Source organism: Euprymna scolopes, chromosome 26 (assembly GCF_053919585.1).
Source record: "Euprymna scolopes isolate OS-2025 chromosome 26, ASM5391958v1, whole genome shotgun sequence".
Taxonomy (NCBI): domain Eukaryota; kingdom Metazoa; phylum Mollusca; class Cephalopoda; order Sepiida; family Sepiolidae; genus Euprymna; species Euprymna scolopes.
This window is the reverse complement of record NC_136507.1, coordinates 60387361-60404421: the sequence shown is the minus strand read 5'-3', so window position 1 is coordinate 60404421 and position 17061 is coordinate 60387361. Positions and strand designations below refer to the sequence as shown.

The window sequence follows — 17061 nt, the reverse complement described above, 5'->3', positions numbered from 1 at the left end:
CTATTATGTTCTATTATATATTTCACTCTCGTTTGTCCGTTCGCACTGTTCTCATAAACCACACCTTGGATTTTAAAAAAACTTTTGCACTAACATTGGTCATGGTGAAAGTAAATTTTTGCCAGAACGAATTTTCCAGGATAACTCTTGTGGATGCCCTAGGGAATATTATAGGAGTAAAATTGCCCCGAAATCGTTTGTTCGTTTGTTTACACTTTTCTCAATACCCAAACCTTCGATTTTTTTTTTAAGTTTGCACAAACATTAGTCATTGTGAAAGTAAATTTTTCCCCCATAGAAGGGGACCTCACACGCTCAGCTTGTTTAAGATTGTAAATGTTTTTTTAATAAGTGTTTTTTATTTTTGTTTTTTTTAATAGTGTTTTTTATTTTTGTCTTTTTTTAAATAGTAAATGTTTACCAAAAAAAATGACAACGAAAGGTTAATATATCAACAAATTATTTAATTCCCCCAAATCTTGACCCATCAATCTGAAAAAAAACAAAAAACAAAACAAAAAAAACAAAACAAAAAAAACAAAACACTTGTTTACTTTTTTCAAAGATTTTTAGTGATAAAAAAGCTACATGCCAGTCTGACTAAATTAAAATTGGTTGCTTCTTGTTGTTTTAGAATCCCAGATTGCTCAAATGATGTGCTTAAATATCACACAAATTGACAATCAGCAAAAGCTGTCATACTTTTGTTGTACATGTTCAAATGTAATTAGTAACACCTGATTTATCTTTTCTTTTATATAGCTGTCATAACAGCACTGTGGATAAGAGTGTTGAATGGGAGTCAATAGTAACGTAATCCAGGATTCAAATCTTCCTACCAACAGAACATATAGCCACACTGATGATTGTTAGCAAATACAAAACATATCTCGGGATAATAAATATTTATTCATAAAAAAATATAATTTCAGAAACATGTGTACATAAAATATTGAACATTTCTTTCTGGAACTCGAATTGAATATTAGGAATTATAATTAATGTTTTAAATTTATAAAAAAATTATCTTATCAATATATTAAAGCTCTATTTGATATAACCTATTGAATATTGAGCTTAGGTTAAATTGTAGTACTGAAAAATCTTATAGGTAAGAAATAATATCTATGTTTTATTAAAAGTATATTATGAATTAATCTCGATCCAGAGAATTCAAGAATTGTTTTGGCTGATCAAGTTGAACATGTCCTAATATATATATATATATATATATATATTTCTCTTCAAGGGGCTGCCATCCATAAATTAGCAACATCAACAGAATGAAGGAACAAGAATTTAAAAAAAATTACAAAGTCTTCTTTGATGAGAGAGGATTCCATCAAAAGTCCCAGAAAAAAAAAAAAAAAAAATTCAAAAATGATTTTCGGTTTAATAAAAGAAAACGTGATTTAATTTTCTAAAATGTTTGAATTTAACCTTATAATGATGTGATTAACTTATATATATATATATATATAGAGAGAGAGAGAGAGAGAGAGAGAGAGAGAGATTTGTTTTACATAATCAATATTATTTCTTAATCTGTTTAAGAAAGTAAGAAATATTGAGCACTTTTCATAAAACGCAAAACAATCATTATATATAAATCAAACGATTGTCAAATACATTTAAAATTTTTAAACTGTGATTTTATACACTGATGAAGCTTCCTTATGAATATTAGTGATATTTTGAATATCATGAAAATATATGTCCATGAAAATGAGCAAAAACAATTGTTTGCAAATGATGGGTTCTTGAAAAAAAAAAATCAAATGTTTCTCTAAATAAATAAAATTTACACATATTTGGCATAATGGTAAGAGGGTTCACTAATAAGCCAGGAGATCATGGTTTAATCCTTGGTCAAGTCATACTATCATCATCAGCAGCAGCCCTGCTGTTTTAGTATCATCGGTGATCATGGCTCTCCAAATTGTAGAGCCATGGTAATCTCGGGAAGACAAGTAAAAATGGTAGTTTATCGTTACTTTCATCTTGATTCAAGGGTGTATCGCCCTCAGCTACTTAAACATGCCCCCAGATACCAATTTAGAAATTTCTACGACTTGGCGCGGTATATACAGTGCCTAACCTTCCAAAATGGTTACCCATCTGGTACTGGCCAGGCTCATTGTTGCTTAACTTTGGTGATTTGGCAAGAACTGATGTGTCAACATGATTGTGCAGAGTCATATCAACAACTTAAGAAATGGTACTTAATACAACTTTGCTAAACACTCAACATTATAAGGTGAGGATTAAGAGCAAGTGGAGTAATCCTGAGAATGGAGTGGTGCCATCCCCACACATTGGTGTAGCAGCTAATGAAAAGGGAGCCTTCAGATCGTCCTCGACTATAGTCAGCCACTTAGCTATATATATTAGCAAGCATTGTTAAACATAAAAGAAAATGGAAAAAAGAAGAGAATTTCAAAAAGCAGTCAAGAAAACTCGCGTGAAGTCAGTCAGATGTCAAAAGAACAAACCAGAGCCGTTGTAGAAAAAAATGCTAAAAATTATTCCATTCCATTCGAGGCGGCCAATTTTCTCCAGCTATTTTATGCATTTGTTTTTCTCCACTGAAGATGATTTGATAAAAGTTATTATTTTTTTTTTACATGGCTAGATATGAAAATAGAGTTTAGAGAAAAAAGTTAATCTCTCTTACAAAAAAAAGAAGACACCCAAAAAAAGGTGATTACAAAACCGTCGGTGACTCGTTGTATGATATGTTTAAACAAATAAAACTATGCTTGTTTTGTTTTATAAAAATTGCTCAATATTTTTACTTTATTAAACAAAGCAAATAATAAAATAATATTGATAATTCATAACACACTAATAAATGTGTTATTTATTCTAGTCACCCATTATGTACTGTTCATTATATTTTGTATCTTATGCAATTTTCTCACATGAATAAATGAACTTAACAAAAATAAAATCACTCATTTGCTGTAATGTAGCATGAAACAGTGTGAAACAGGAAGAGTGCCTCGATTTCAAAGATTTTTTTTTTAAATATAAAGATTTAAAAAAATTGTTGTATTTCTAGGAAGTAATATTATTAGGTTGGTGTAAAAATAATGTTGATTTTTGACGTTCAACTATATATATAAAAAATGACATTATTTTTGCACCAACTTATTACATATCATTTAATTTTTGTTTCAGATAATATCCCACTATGGTCTGGTATGGATAACATTGTGCATTTGTTGTTAGATGTTTTAATTATTTTTTAATTATAATTTAATGTTTATTCCAGACAAACTGTTAATTAACTAAATATCATTGTCATTTACCAATTATCTGTGCTTCCCAACACACTTATCATATATTGTTAAAACAATAATAAAAATACAAGCATGTATTATCAACAATAATACACAACATAAAAAGAGATATCCTTGGACATGAACAATGATTCTACATTCTCCAACATATATACAGTCGAAACGTGATAATGTTGAAATATAAAATATTCTAATTTTTCATATTATTTGGATTATTCAAACTACTGTTCTCATCTTAAGTATTATTTTTGCAACATTTCCGTCAATGTAACCCCTGACCTTCTTCAAGTGTATCTTGTCAAAATCAGGAATCTTTCTGTCAAACTTGGGAATCTGCATAGAAGTGTGAACCTTATAATTAAATTTTACCAAAGTGTTTATCCACTGCGCCCTACGGAATGAGAGCATGCTACTCTGATGGATTAAATAAAGGGTATAGTTCAAAATTCTGTGCAGATTCCAGTGTTTGACAGAAAGATTCTACAAGTTGGTCAAGATACACCTGAAGAAGGCCAGAGGTTACATCAACAGAAACGTTGTGGAAAAAAGACTCAAGATGAGAACAGTAGTCTGAAGAATTGAAATCTCAGAAATTCAGAAACTTTCTAATTTTTTACTTGCATTATTATATCATGATTTCTGTTATGCCTTAGGTTTGATAAAAAAAATAAAAAAGTTGAGGCAATTATAATGATGCAACATTCCTTCCAACTGCACTTTACACTCTGTCATTAGGATCTCATAATAAATGAAAAGAAAATTGTTAGTGGGTTCCTAAGTTTAGACAAACATTACCAGCTTCAAGATAGAAAAGTCCTGGCAATCCTAGGGTCATTACAAACACCATGCAGCAGTCTTCAAGACATTCTATATGTTCCAATGACGTCACTTAAGTGATGCAATTTTTAAAACCACTTGAAACACAAAGGCATCTTCTTGTCCTCAGTCATCCATCAATTTTCTAACTATTAATATATCAATTCTATAACAGGGTACAAACAAGCAAGTTTCTTTTATATCGATAGATGACTAGCAAGATCAATCGGTGTTGCCAGGGAAGTAATGACTATTTTATGCACTCATGTTCCAGCATCAAACCTTATATTAAAATTTTTTATCTTTTTTTTTCTTGCAGCATCCATCAACTGATGATGAAACATTCACGTGCACCATGATGCTCACTCACTCGTTGCGGCAGAAGCTTCAATCCCGAGAATCTAGTATTCTTTTCGAGAAGAGGTTTTATTGTCATGTGAAGCCTTCTAGTTTGCCACTTGACCTCTGAAAACCACAGGGGCACTAATACAGCAGGTTCATCGTTTTTCTCTCGTCATCATCTTTGTTGTCTTTCTTTTTTTTTTTTTTTTTTTACTTACCTTTGAAATCAGCCCAACCTTTCTTCTTTGTAGTTGTTCTCAATTGTCTAGGTTCATTTGTACTGTCATTAAGAGTTCTTGTATATTTGCATCCCCACGTGGGCAGAATTAGACACAGGGTTAGCTTTAAAGTGGGGAACACCCAGCTCCCTCCTAAAAAGAGGCACGTTGGATTGGGATAAAAATTGATTAAAAAATGCCTCAGTCTAGAAGAATTTCTATTTTGATGACAGAGGACAGAAAAGATGAAGTGTAGTATTAGAACAGATGCTACACTTTGCTCCAAGTCAAAAGGTTAAGGAATGTTTTAATAAAAAGTCTACTCGTTAGAGACACGTTCACTTCAAGTCTTCATTCTGATTAATTTGCAGTAAAGATTTACCACTAACCACACCAACTTCAAATAATTTAAAATACAAAATGACTAAAATCATGTAATACATGTTTTGTTATAGTCAGCTAGCATACTTCCTAACTTTTGGTGTTGCACTGCTTGAATCCAAGACAAATCAGTTCCTTCCCTTTTTTTCTCTCATGCCTATATCTCCATGTGCATGTATTCTTTTTTATTACAAGTTTCCAATCATTCTTTTTTTATTTAATAATCATTGAAAAGTTTTTTCTGTCTTATTTTAATAAAGAACTATTAAAATTAGGTTTTTTTTTTTTAAAGAATTATTGAAAACACTTTTAAAACTATTTTGGGAATATTATCTGTTTGATATGTGTTCTTTATGATGTTGGAAATTTTGTTATTTTGATTTCAATAATTTCATTTGTTATTTTGATTTCAATAAATTTATTTTTATACTTACATAAACATATATTTATTATATAAATTAAAATAAAGACCATTTATTTTCAAAAATTTGAAAACAACTTTCATTTTTATAAAAATTTCAAATAAAATAAAAACTTATTTTTTAATTTTGTATTAAAAGTGCAAATAAAGACTAATTGTGTTATTTTTATCTGTATAATTTTGTTAATTTTTTTATTGCGTATTTTTCGATAATGTCCTTTTCTTATATTTTATTTCAATAAATCGCTTCACAATAGAAATACGGAAGAGCAATAAACGTGAAGAAACTGATTTGCCTTGTCATCACTTTCAGTAACAGCCACGCTGGAAGTTAGGAAGTACATTAGCTGACGTGTTTCTTTTTTCCTTTTTTTTTCTCAATAGAATCATTGACCACTTCATTCCCTACTACTGATCCGTTATTTCTTTTGGGGCCATAAGTTTGGACATTTTGATGATGTTCTTTGCTTGTAAAAGTAATGGCATATCTATCATTTGACCGTAGAAAGTAAATGCCCCCTGCAAGAAAACAGAAAATAAAAAGAAATGTTAGTTTAGAAAAATTAACAATGCATACGCATCAACATATCCAATTTATTATGATGAGAATAAAAGCCGAGTTCAATTAACATTTCTTTCCCATGACTGACTTTTTGACTTTGACGACATTCACCCAACATCCCAGATGAATATAGACCATGCACGACAGTCCAACCAAGATAGTTATGAACAGTCAGTTCTGGGACCAGTGTCGAAAACTGTAGACCTAAGGTAGGTTCGACGTTGGCTTTGATGGTGCATAACCACGTCTTCAGTTGGCCTCCCAGGCATCTTCACAGATCTTTTTCTTTCATGCATGTTAATCATCTAAAATCCATGCTAACATATATCTTACTTCTGGGATTATGTTATGCTTGCTTATTAATTATTTTAATGAGCCGTAATTTGTAATTAACTAAAAAAGTCATCCACCTTTCACTCGGCTATTTATGCATTTCTGTTAATGATTCAACCATTTTCTTAGATTTCTTAATATCTCTGTGAGCATTTAAGGAGTGACTTTCTTTTTTTAGCATTTAACTCAACTATCATCAGCCATTTAGTTTAACTGGTCCATTTAGCATAATGATAAGAGTGTTCGTTAATAGGCAGCGAGATCAGGGTTCAATCTTCGGCAGAGTCATGCTAAAGGCTAAAGAATTGACACTAGATGCCCCCTTAATAAACACCCAGCATTATAAAGGAAGGATCAAGGGCAAGTGGAGTAATCCTGGGAATGAAGTGGCACCCTCTCTTACATCTCAGTATGCAATGTCTCTGTTCAGTTTTAAGAGAGAATGGGCACTCCTGTAAGGGTAGCTGCGTGTGTAACTATGATGCAAGGGTTGCACAATCCTCACACTTATCCTTAATCGGCACTGCTTGGGTCCAGTAGCAAGGGCAGACCCAACTGGAAATAATGCCGAGATAAGTGGAGAGCAAATTGTCACCTGTTTTTAGTATTGAGCAGGCTCAACGTTGTTTAACTTCAGTGATCTGACGAGAAGCAGTGTGTCAACATCTCAGAATAGCAACTAATAAACAGGGAACCTTCAGATCACTGTTGACTATAGTTGGCCACTTAGCTTAGCTTCTTCTGTTGTGGACAGATTTTGTGGAACTTGTACAGTTTAATCAAGACATTAAAAAATGAAAATATCGAAAAAAAAAAAAAGTTTAAATTGTACGTATCCGTTATGGAATGAAGTTCTCTGAAAAAAAATTTCACTTAATTTCATCAAGTAGTTTTTGTTTTACAGCGAAAAAATAATTTGCTATGATACCGAGCAAAAGGTTCGATTTTTAGGAAGAAAAGCTGGGGAGCGAGTGTCGGCGCTTTAACTGGAGTTATCTCCCTGTGGCTGACTTCAACGCGCTCTCATAAAAACGTGTTTTCCCGTTATAAAAAAAAAAAAAACTACTCGATCAAATTAAGTGAAATTTTTTTTCAGAGATCTTCAGTCCAAAACAGATATGTACAATATAACTTTTTTTTCGATATTTTCATTTTTTAATGTCTTGATTAAATTGTACAATACGGATTTATTTTTATTTCAGTGTCAGTGAAGACTTATAAAATTGTTTGCCCTTATTCAATTGTGCTCTTTCAAATGATTGATAATATTGTGACCCAATAAACAATATGAATTTCACAAAATGAAATTGCTCTTGCAGCATGGTGGTTGGGATACAAAACACAGGGTAAGTATATTTGTTAAACATGACTAGTATAAAAAAATAATTAAATAAAAATAACTAAGTAAATTAAAGTGATTGATCATAGTCAAAGGCGACCAAAAGGCTTCCTTTTCATTGATTAGTACGTCGAGATGTAGGGGAGGGCACCACTTCTTTCCTAAGGTTACTCTACTTAACCTTGATCCTCACATGATAATGCTGAAGGTTTAATAAAGGAGCATCAAATACCATTTTTTTTTTAGTCTTTGGAATGACTCAACTGAGGATTGAACCCCAGTCTCCAGGTTCATTAGTGAACAGTTAAATCAAAATGACTAAACTGATTATTATGTTAACCTTTTTTATACACAAAATGATCTTTTAGGACTTTTAAGACAAAAAGAAGAAATTAATGAAAAATAAGCAATATTAAGATGCAAGTGTGTGAAAATGAAGTGAGAATCAGAAATTTCCACAAAAGGTCAAAATTCAGAAAGTAGAAAATTCCGTTAAAAGTTTAAAGTTTTAAAATTAGGATGATATGTCACATTATGACATTGTAGGGAGGAAGTCGCTAATGATACGTGATGAATCAGTGGATAAAATCTTCCTCTTTCTTTCTAAGCTGCAGCAAAGAGTGGCCAGTTTTGTGACAGCGTCCTCATTTCCCTATGGGAGATGGGGCAAGGATGATGCATACTGTAGATAATAAAAAAGTCCAAAAGTTTTCTATTTTGTGCTGGCATTTTTTTTTTTAATAACTTTGATGGTCACCATTGTTAACAACAACAACAAAAACAATACAAACAAGATGTGTTGAATTGAGGTCATCTATTAACATGTTCTTTCATGTTTCTGAATTTTTGAGATGAGGATTAATAATTTCAATTATCCAGACTATTGTTTTCATCTTGAGTATTATTCATACAAAGTTTCGGTCAATGTAACCTCCAACCTTCTTCAGGTTGTCTTGTTGAACTTGGGAATCTTTCTGTCAAACATAATAATCTGGACAGAATTTCGAACATAACCTTTTATTTAATCCATGGGAGCAGTATGTTCTTATTCTGTCAGCTCTGATTAGGTAGAAGTCTTATTTAGATCAGACCAAATTTTGTGAAAATGACACCCAAGATGAAAACAGTAGTCCAAGCAGTCAAACTATTATGAATCATTAATCCTCCTCAAATGTTCAGAAACATTCTATTAGAACAGTGGTTCCCAACCTTTTTTGGTTTTGGTACACACCGTTCAAGAAATTTCCTTCAGACCTCGCATCCCATAAAAATTAGGTTCTAAACTTTAGGACATTCTGAATATGCAGCTAACTACATGGTTGAGTTAAGTCTATTCAGTCATGTAAGTAATGGCAACTTATACGGCATAATCATGTTGACACACTGGTTCCCGCTGGATCACCAAAGTTAAGCAACGTTGAACCTTGTCAGTACTAAATGGGTGACCATTTGGGACTTTCAGGGACTGTATGTGCTCTCTGCTTATCTCTGCATTGTTTCCAGTCGTCCTGGTCTTCTCCTTGCCACTGGACTCAAACAGTGCCGATTCAGGAGAGGCATGGTTGGAGATTGCGCAACCTTTGCCTCACAATTACACACGCAGCAGCCCCTACAGGGGGTATCCTTTATCTTTCAAGACTGAACGGAAGCATGGGATAATGGCAACTTAATCACAATCATTCGTGCAACTACACTATACTAGCGAAATTTGAAATTTTAATATTGAATTTAAAGGCAAACTAATACCCTCTACTTAATTGCCATATTACAGTAATGAATATATCCAAAAATTATGAAAAACGATGAAGTAGAAAAAAAATTATTAAAAAAACATTTTTTCACGAAAATTAACAAAAACAAAATATTTGGTAAAAAAAGACGCCAAAGAGTTTCAAGGGGAGGTAAATAGCATGTAACTATTTAAAAATGGGGCGTTTTGCCTTGTTTTTACCATAACTGAGTTACTTCCCTTTTATTATATCATGTCTTCCCAAAGAAATGTGACAACGGTTTTTACGATAAACACCGAAAACTTGTGTCTTTTTTTTAAATAATGCGATAAAATTAAATACTTTTGATATGCCAGTTAAGTAGATATCATTGATTTTAGTTGAAATTGACACAAAAAGTCAGTAGATACCACTGTTTTCTTTTTTTAATCGATAATTTCATTTTCTGAATTCCACTATTACAGTGCAGTTGTAACTAATACTTAACCTTATAATGAAAGCAAGTAGTTAGTACATTGCAAAAGAAAACAAACAAACAAAAAGCACAAAAGAATAACATATAGCCAATACCCTATTTTTTATCTAAACTTTTCTCGCACTCCTGGAATATTGTCTTATACAAGATGCCTTCAATAAGTTTCCAGACTTTTTTGTACAGGCAGTTAAAATTGTTATAGACTTTTGAAAAATCAGTATATTAATACAGCTTATGAGATGACTGACCAATTTTTATTATTTCAGGTTCAAATGAACAGCTACAGCAGGAATTGCAATACACCCTCCTAAATCTTGATTGTCACAGCTGGTGAATTTCAAATACACAATCTGAATGTGAGGACACTTTAGAAGAACGGTATGCAATAAAATCCTGTTTTAAACTTGGAAAAAAATGCTACAGAAACATAGAATGCATCAGACTGCTTTTGGACCATCTTGTATGAATGAAGCATCAGTTTTGAGTGGCATAAGAGATTCAAGGAAGGCAGGGAGTCTATGAGGGGTAATGAGAAGTGTGGGAGGAGTATGGAAGTCAGAACATTGGAGTTGATTGACCAAATAAAGAATTTCATGGATAAGGAGCGTTGTGTCTCTATAGAGACAATAAGTGTACAGTTTGATGTTAGTGTGGGAACTGTACACACAATTATTCATGAGGAACTGAAGATGCGGAAGATTTGCGCAAAGTTTGTTCCAAGGGTACTCAGAGAGAATTAGAAAGAAAGACACTGTCATACCAAAATGGGCATCAAAACAGTTCCTCACTCTCCCTAGTCCAGACCTTGATCCTTGTGACTTTTGATTATTCCCAAAGCTCAAGGAAAATCTTAGAGGCTGTCATTATGAGACAATTGAGAAGATGAAAGAGGCTGTGACAAGAGGACTTCCATGGGGCCTTCCAGAAGTTGTTGAAATGGAACAACAAGTGCATTGCAGTTGGAGGAGATTACTTCGAAGGGGACTAGAGTTTCATGTGTGTACTATAAATAAAACTGCCCATATGAAAAAAGGCTGGAAACTTATTGAAGGCACCTCGTACCACCAGTAAGTGCAAGCTCCCCAGGTGGGTAACTCCTGTGTTTGAAGATTAAAGTTTTAGAATTAGGATTATGTGGCAGGATACAACATCATGAGAGGAAGTTTGAAATGAGATGTGATGAGGAAGAGAGGAAGATCTGCATCTTTTGGCAAGTGAGGAGTAAGCTTTTATGTTCATCTGTTATTACAACTAGCAGAGAAGAGAGGAAGATGGCTGCTGCTACCATCAGAAGCAGACGAAAGCAGACAAGTGTTTCAGCTATTGGATCATCCTTGCTATAGAGGTGCTGCTGACCATTGAGGATCTATAGACTTATGTATCAAAGACAAGCAGCTGTTTCTGTCATCGATGAGTACTACGGACAAACAGTAGGGAGTGGAAAAACCTCCTGTGCTATGCTACATACACTTGTGCAAAAATCTGTAGTGATTGCAGATAAATGAATGAGAATGTATATGTACTGACCATATCTTTGTATCTGCGGGTAAAAACAACAAAGAAAATGATGCAAGTCTAAAATTCAGCCTAAATAAAAAAATAAAAAACTGCAGAAAAATCTTTATGATGTACGTACCCATCCAGGTACAAAGATGTCATATTCCAAAAATTACTTACACTGATCAAGTAGGTGTTTTTAATTAAGATAATACAAATTTTATGAGTAAGCAAAAAGGCACTGTCTCACATCATCATCTTAAAAAAAACAATTGTAGATTATTCCACAAAAATTCAAACTTGCAAGTTTAGCTTGGTAATGCTAACGATTTCACATTAATCAATTAAAAATGATTTTCTTAATAAGAAAAAAACTATTTGATCACGTTACATGATTTTTGGAATATGACATCTTTGTTTCATGGTGGGTATGTACATCAAAGATTTTTCTGAATTTGTTTTTTTTTTTTTTACTATTTAGGTTGAACTGGACTTACACCAAGAAAACCATATAAGATTGATTTTTATAAAAAGGATAAGAACATACAAGTCATAGAGTGCTCAATCGAAATAAAAAAAAAAATTAAACGTCAACTGATGGAATTGGCACGTTTCTTAGAAAAAGAGAAAAAAAATAGAATCTCTTTTCTCTCCGACTACAAGACAGTGCAGAAATTTATATTGCCCATTCTCAGGTCCACTTTAGGTCAGTGCAGAGCAAAGAAAATAGACTCTTTGGAGTCAATCAAGAGAAATTCGTTTATTTCTGTAATACTGATTTGAAGCGATTCTTTCATCCAACACAGAAAGTCGGCAATCAACAATAGATCACAACTGCTAATTTGCAATAAATCTAAAAGTGTGTAGAAGTTGGATGAAGTCCAGGAAGCCTAACATCTTTGTTGTAATATTTTTGATATAATGTAAAGGTAGGTATTTATTTGCTTCACCTTGTAAGCAAAATATAACACAAGGTCGGTTTTTATGTGGGGTGAAGGGGTAGGGGGAAAGAGGGTAGGGGGAGGAAATGGTTTATCTAGGGTTGCCCCTACATAGACCAACAACCAATTGCCACAAGGGCAATGGTCACAAAATTCAGCATCCATGGGAACAGATACTACACTTTGAAATATTCAATTTTTTATTCACAGGAAAAAAAATACAGTTGGGAAAATGAACAAAAAACTTAGGCACAAGGCCAACTCAAAAAGAAGGGGGGGGGGGTTGATTGATCCATCTCATCTCTATTGTAAATTTTAAAAGATTTTTCTCTCGGCCAGCATCTTTTATTATGGTTACCCTTTTAACTTTGTATTTATGTGTGTGTGGTGGGAGAGGGGGGTGATGTTCCTACTTAAACCCAATTTTAAAACATTTTTCTTTTTTATATCAAAAAATACAAAAAAGATAACAATATTAATAAAATTTCATTTGTGTCGAGGGACATGGGGAAAAAACCTCAGCCAAAAGGCCGAGAATAAAAGAAAATTAGAATGTTCTATTTATAGACACTGATGGTAGGAACTGACCAATCAAATGAAGCCATGTTCTACCATCGCTTCATAAAAATACTGGATCTGTTAGAATTCCTGCACATAATTTTTTGTGCCCACATAAGAATGATCTTTGCTCTTTGTTTGCAAACTTTTAAAGTTCAGGACTTATACAGATTAGCTACCCACTGAAAACTTTTCTAAAATTAAACATGGCTTCCAATTCAAAAATGTTATTTTAAGTGGAGGTTCAGTGATGTATGATAGCAAGCACAGATTATGGGTATTTTACTTACTTTTCCGGCAGCAACATGTTCATCAAATTGTTTTATGAGATCCATTGCCCAGTCTACTTTCTCCAGAGAAGGGCTGAAGGCGACTTGCACAACAGGTACTTGACCAGGATGAATCACTTGCTTACCAGTAAAACCCATTTCAGCACCTTCTTTACAGTTCTCTTGCAGCGTGTCCAAATCTAAGAAAAGACAAAAGAAAATTCCAGATTTTATGCAGCCAAAAGTTTTTTTATTTCCCTATACTGTTCTCACAAATACAGGATTCAAGAATTTCCTGATTACCGAGAATAAAATTGAAATGGCAATATAAACTGTTGCAGACATTAAATTCTATCAGAATTTCAATCAATACAATAAGGACATTTTTATTTGACATGTGTGCAAAATACCGTTTGAAAGAGGACAAAAATTCAAACCATTTAATCTTAATTGGTTACCAACACAAGATTTCAATCTATTAGAAATAGTTGCCCTGAGAGCTGAGCGCCTGCTAGCATTAGCTGCATAAGTGAAAATCCAAGCACAGCCACCAATGACAGCCTCAACTTGCTCCACCCTGTGCTCCAAGACTCATACATGATTTCCTTAGACTTAAGAGAAAGGGAAGGTTGTACAAATAATTCATCCTCCAATCTCCATAAATCATTGTTTATGTTTTCACTAATGATGTAGGCAGAGATATATAGCAAATAAGCTGATAAAATCCTTCTCCTTTTATTTTTCTGAACTCAGAAGTAGAGTAGTCGTTCTTTTGGACAGCTATCTTTTCATATTGGATTTTTATTTCTTATGTTACGTACAATGCATTTTTCTTTCTTTTTTTTGTGTTAATATTAATGTTTTTAAGTTACTATCACTAAACAAATGATTTAGGAGTTGGGATAAACAAAGCAAACATTGAAGGTTAAAAATATGAATAAGACAAGATTTGAATCTGTACCACTGAAACGGACCATCTAACATGAGTGCCATCTTTGACTAACAAGCTAAACGGTTAGAGAAAGATAAATTTGTGCAAATAACTCATCCTCCAATCTCTGTAATAAATCATTGTTTACATTCTTCCTAGCGATGTAGGCAAATATAACTAGCTATTAAGCTGATGAAATCTTTCTCCTTTTTTTTTTGGCACTGTGAACGAGATAAATCATCGTTAACGTTTTTACTAATGATGTGACCATGATCTTCCTGGAGTTGCATCAAGAAAATGAAAATAGTGAAATTGTAATATAGTTAACGACAGTATTACAAAACTTTTTTTGTATGGATAATATCATTAAATTATTAATTTAATCCACAGGTCTTGGAATAAACAAAAAAAAAAAACAAAGTGAAAAATGAGACTTGTATACATAAAAACAAAACAGTTCAAAACGAAAAACAATCACATAAGCTGGTGACTAAAAAAGATACAAAAAAGAAAAGGAGGTGACTACCTTTGTAATTTATGTCGACCATATCAATCGCTTGCAGTCTGTATGCCTTGGCCGTTGTCACAACTTTCTGTCTTGCATAGAATACCTCCATACCTTTCTTTGTCCGAATGGCACCTGGGAGCAGAAAAAAATGAACTTACAAGTTTTGGACAGAAGGAAAGTGAAAAGAGATGGATACGAAAAGATCCAATTGTGGAAATTATAACAAATACAGCATGATAAGACGTTAGATGGATAATATAGGAGAAACAATGAAAAGTCAAAGTCAGTAGTGAAATTTCATATTAAGATTTGAATTATGCTGTAAGTCAATGAACGATGGATGATTAAAATTACTATTGGAAATTAGGATGCTTGTTTAGTTTGTTTTTTTTTTACAAAGGAGTTAAGGCCACTCGAGGATAAAGGTAAATGCATATAGCTTATGTTTTTATCAATGGGAGAATGTCGTAGTCATTGTTAGTCATGGAAATTTGGTAAATTGGATTACTTAAGGGGATAGCTCATCAAGAACTTGTTTATGTTGAACTTGAAGACAACAATATTGTAGCTAGTTGGAAAGCAGGAAAACGGGTTCCACAGGCATGCAGTTCTAAGAAAGAAGCTTTGTTTATGGAATCGTGGCAATCTATCAATTTCGTTAACCTAAATTTTCAAGTGGGTTCTTAGCTTTGATAATTATTGACTCATTAGTAAAAAAAAACATACCCCTCCCCAACAAAAATTTTGTGAAGTCGGTTGATGTGGCTACCAGGTATCTTGAAAAGCTAGAGTTAAATGCTAGTACTCATATCGAATTTTAAACAAACATACTATATTCTTCTTAGATTCGTTTAGTAAGAATTATATTTCAATAATAAATTAAAAGCACTTAATGACAGGGAGTTATTTATCAATTACTCTATAAATATTAGTGTTGGAACGATTAATTGGAATCGGAAAAATCAGAAGTTTTTTGGGTATCAAAATCAGAAAAATCTGTGCCCATTTTCCGATGCCAAAATGATTCTTTTAAGTGTCTTTTTTACTTGATACTGTTTTAAAAAAATCTTCCACTGTTATAAAATAACAAATGTGTATTGATTTTAAACTACTAGTAAAACTAAAATCTATAATCTCCGACTGGTGTATTTTTCGTCTTTGAAAATATTTGCACATTTAATTTGTTTTTACAGTAATCAGGAAAAAATAATGACTGTACAGTTAAATATTTAGAGATTTATAAAGAATCGGAATCAGTAATTTAGTACGGAATCGGGAAAAATATCGAAATCATCTCATCACTAGTAAATAATAAAGCTTAGTTTGTTTAGAAATTTTGGAAATGCAATTATATTAGTATTTGCCTCATGACATAAGTAAATGGGCAGCAGAAAATGAAAACAAGTATTAGAAATTTAATAAACAAATATTTGAAAAAATTATCAACTAAAGAATGCAACTCAATATTTGAGTTTAGATTATGACATCAGACAGTGGACAATTGAAACGAATTAGATTTTCAAGTCAGATATAAACAAGTGAAGCATGTATGGTCCCTAATGAGTGTACAGTGAACGAGGCATAAAAAAAATGACTAAGTTCAGCATTTGTCCTCTACTCTTATTTAACCCCAAAAGTCCCCAGGAGACGTCAAATCCTGGTAAAAATGAACAAACAGTGCAGTTTTAGGCCTTAACATATGTAAATTTGAGTTCGGCACCATGAAAAAAAAAAAAATAACTAAGTCTATCATCCCCCCCCCACCATTTAGCCCCAAAAGTCCCCAAGGCCCTAACATATTTAAATTTGAGTTCAGCACCATGCAAAACTGCTAAATAGACATACACAGAAAATTTGGGACAAATACGGTAAAATAATCCCAAAAATGGAGTGTTTTTATTAGCCCTAAAAGAGCCCCTGGGGCACATCCAAGAGTCATAGACAAGAGTATAGACAAACAAAATTATATAGAAATCAGTTAATTACAACTTTTCAGAAAGCTTTATAAAAATTCAAGGCATTTTTTTAATAAGCACAAAAGTGTCAATTTTAGCCATTTTAAACTAAAAGTCACCCCGGGGGGGGGGGGGGCAACTAGAGTTTTCCTGGAAAATTCGTTCTGTTACTTTGTTACTCATATGTTTAATCTTTGTCAAAATTTTAAAAAATTCCAAGATGTAGTTTTTGAGAAAGTGTGGATAGACAAATGGACAAGGGTGAATTTACAGATCCATCCTCCTTTTGTCAGGAGACCAATAAAATTTGCAAAAATGTTAAATCGGAATTAATGCGATTAATACAGCAAGTGGAATACAGAAAGGACAACATCAGTTGCAGACAAGCAGCAGATGATGAATACACAGGCAGCTTTTCATGTTTCTACCATACATAAGAAACACATTCTTCGACACCTGTACTATTACCTGGCCAACACTTCA

The 17061-nt window shown here is 32.8% G+C and overlaps 1 protein-coding gene across 2 annotated transcripts in view; it reads right to left on the bottom strand.

The window, feature by feature from the left end:
* Positions 1-5835: 5835 nt before the first annotated feature.
* Positions 5836-17061, bottom strand: part of LOC145248103 (citramalyl-CoA lyase, mitochondrial-like) — a 34423-nt gene continuing 23197 nt past the window's right edge. For both annotated transcript variants that reach the window (XM_080109894.1, XM_080109893.1), the window contains 3 exons: positions 14642-14755; positions 13206-13384; positions 5836-5999 (listed from right to left, as the gene is read on the bottom strand). In XM_080109894.1, the coding sequence (XP_079966020.1) occupies positions 5889-5999; positions 13206-13384; positions 14642-14755 (404 nt within the window). In that variant the 3' untranslated portion in view covers positions 5836-5888. The remainder of the gene's footprint in view (positions 6000-13205; positions 13385-14641; positions 14756-17061) is intronic.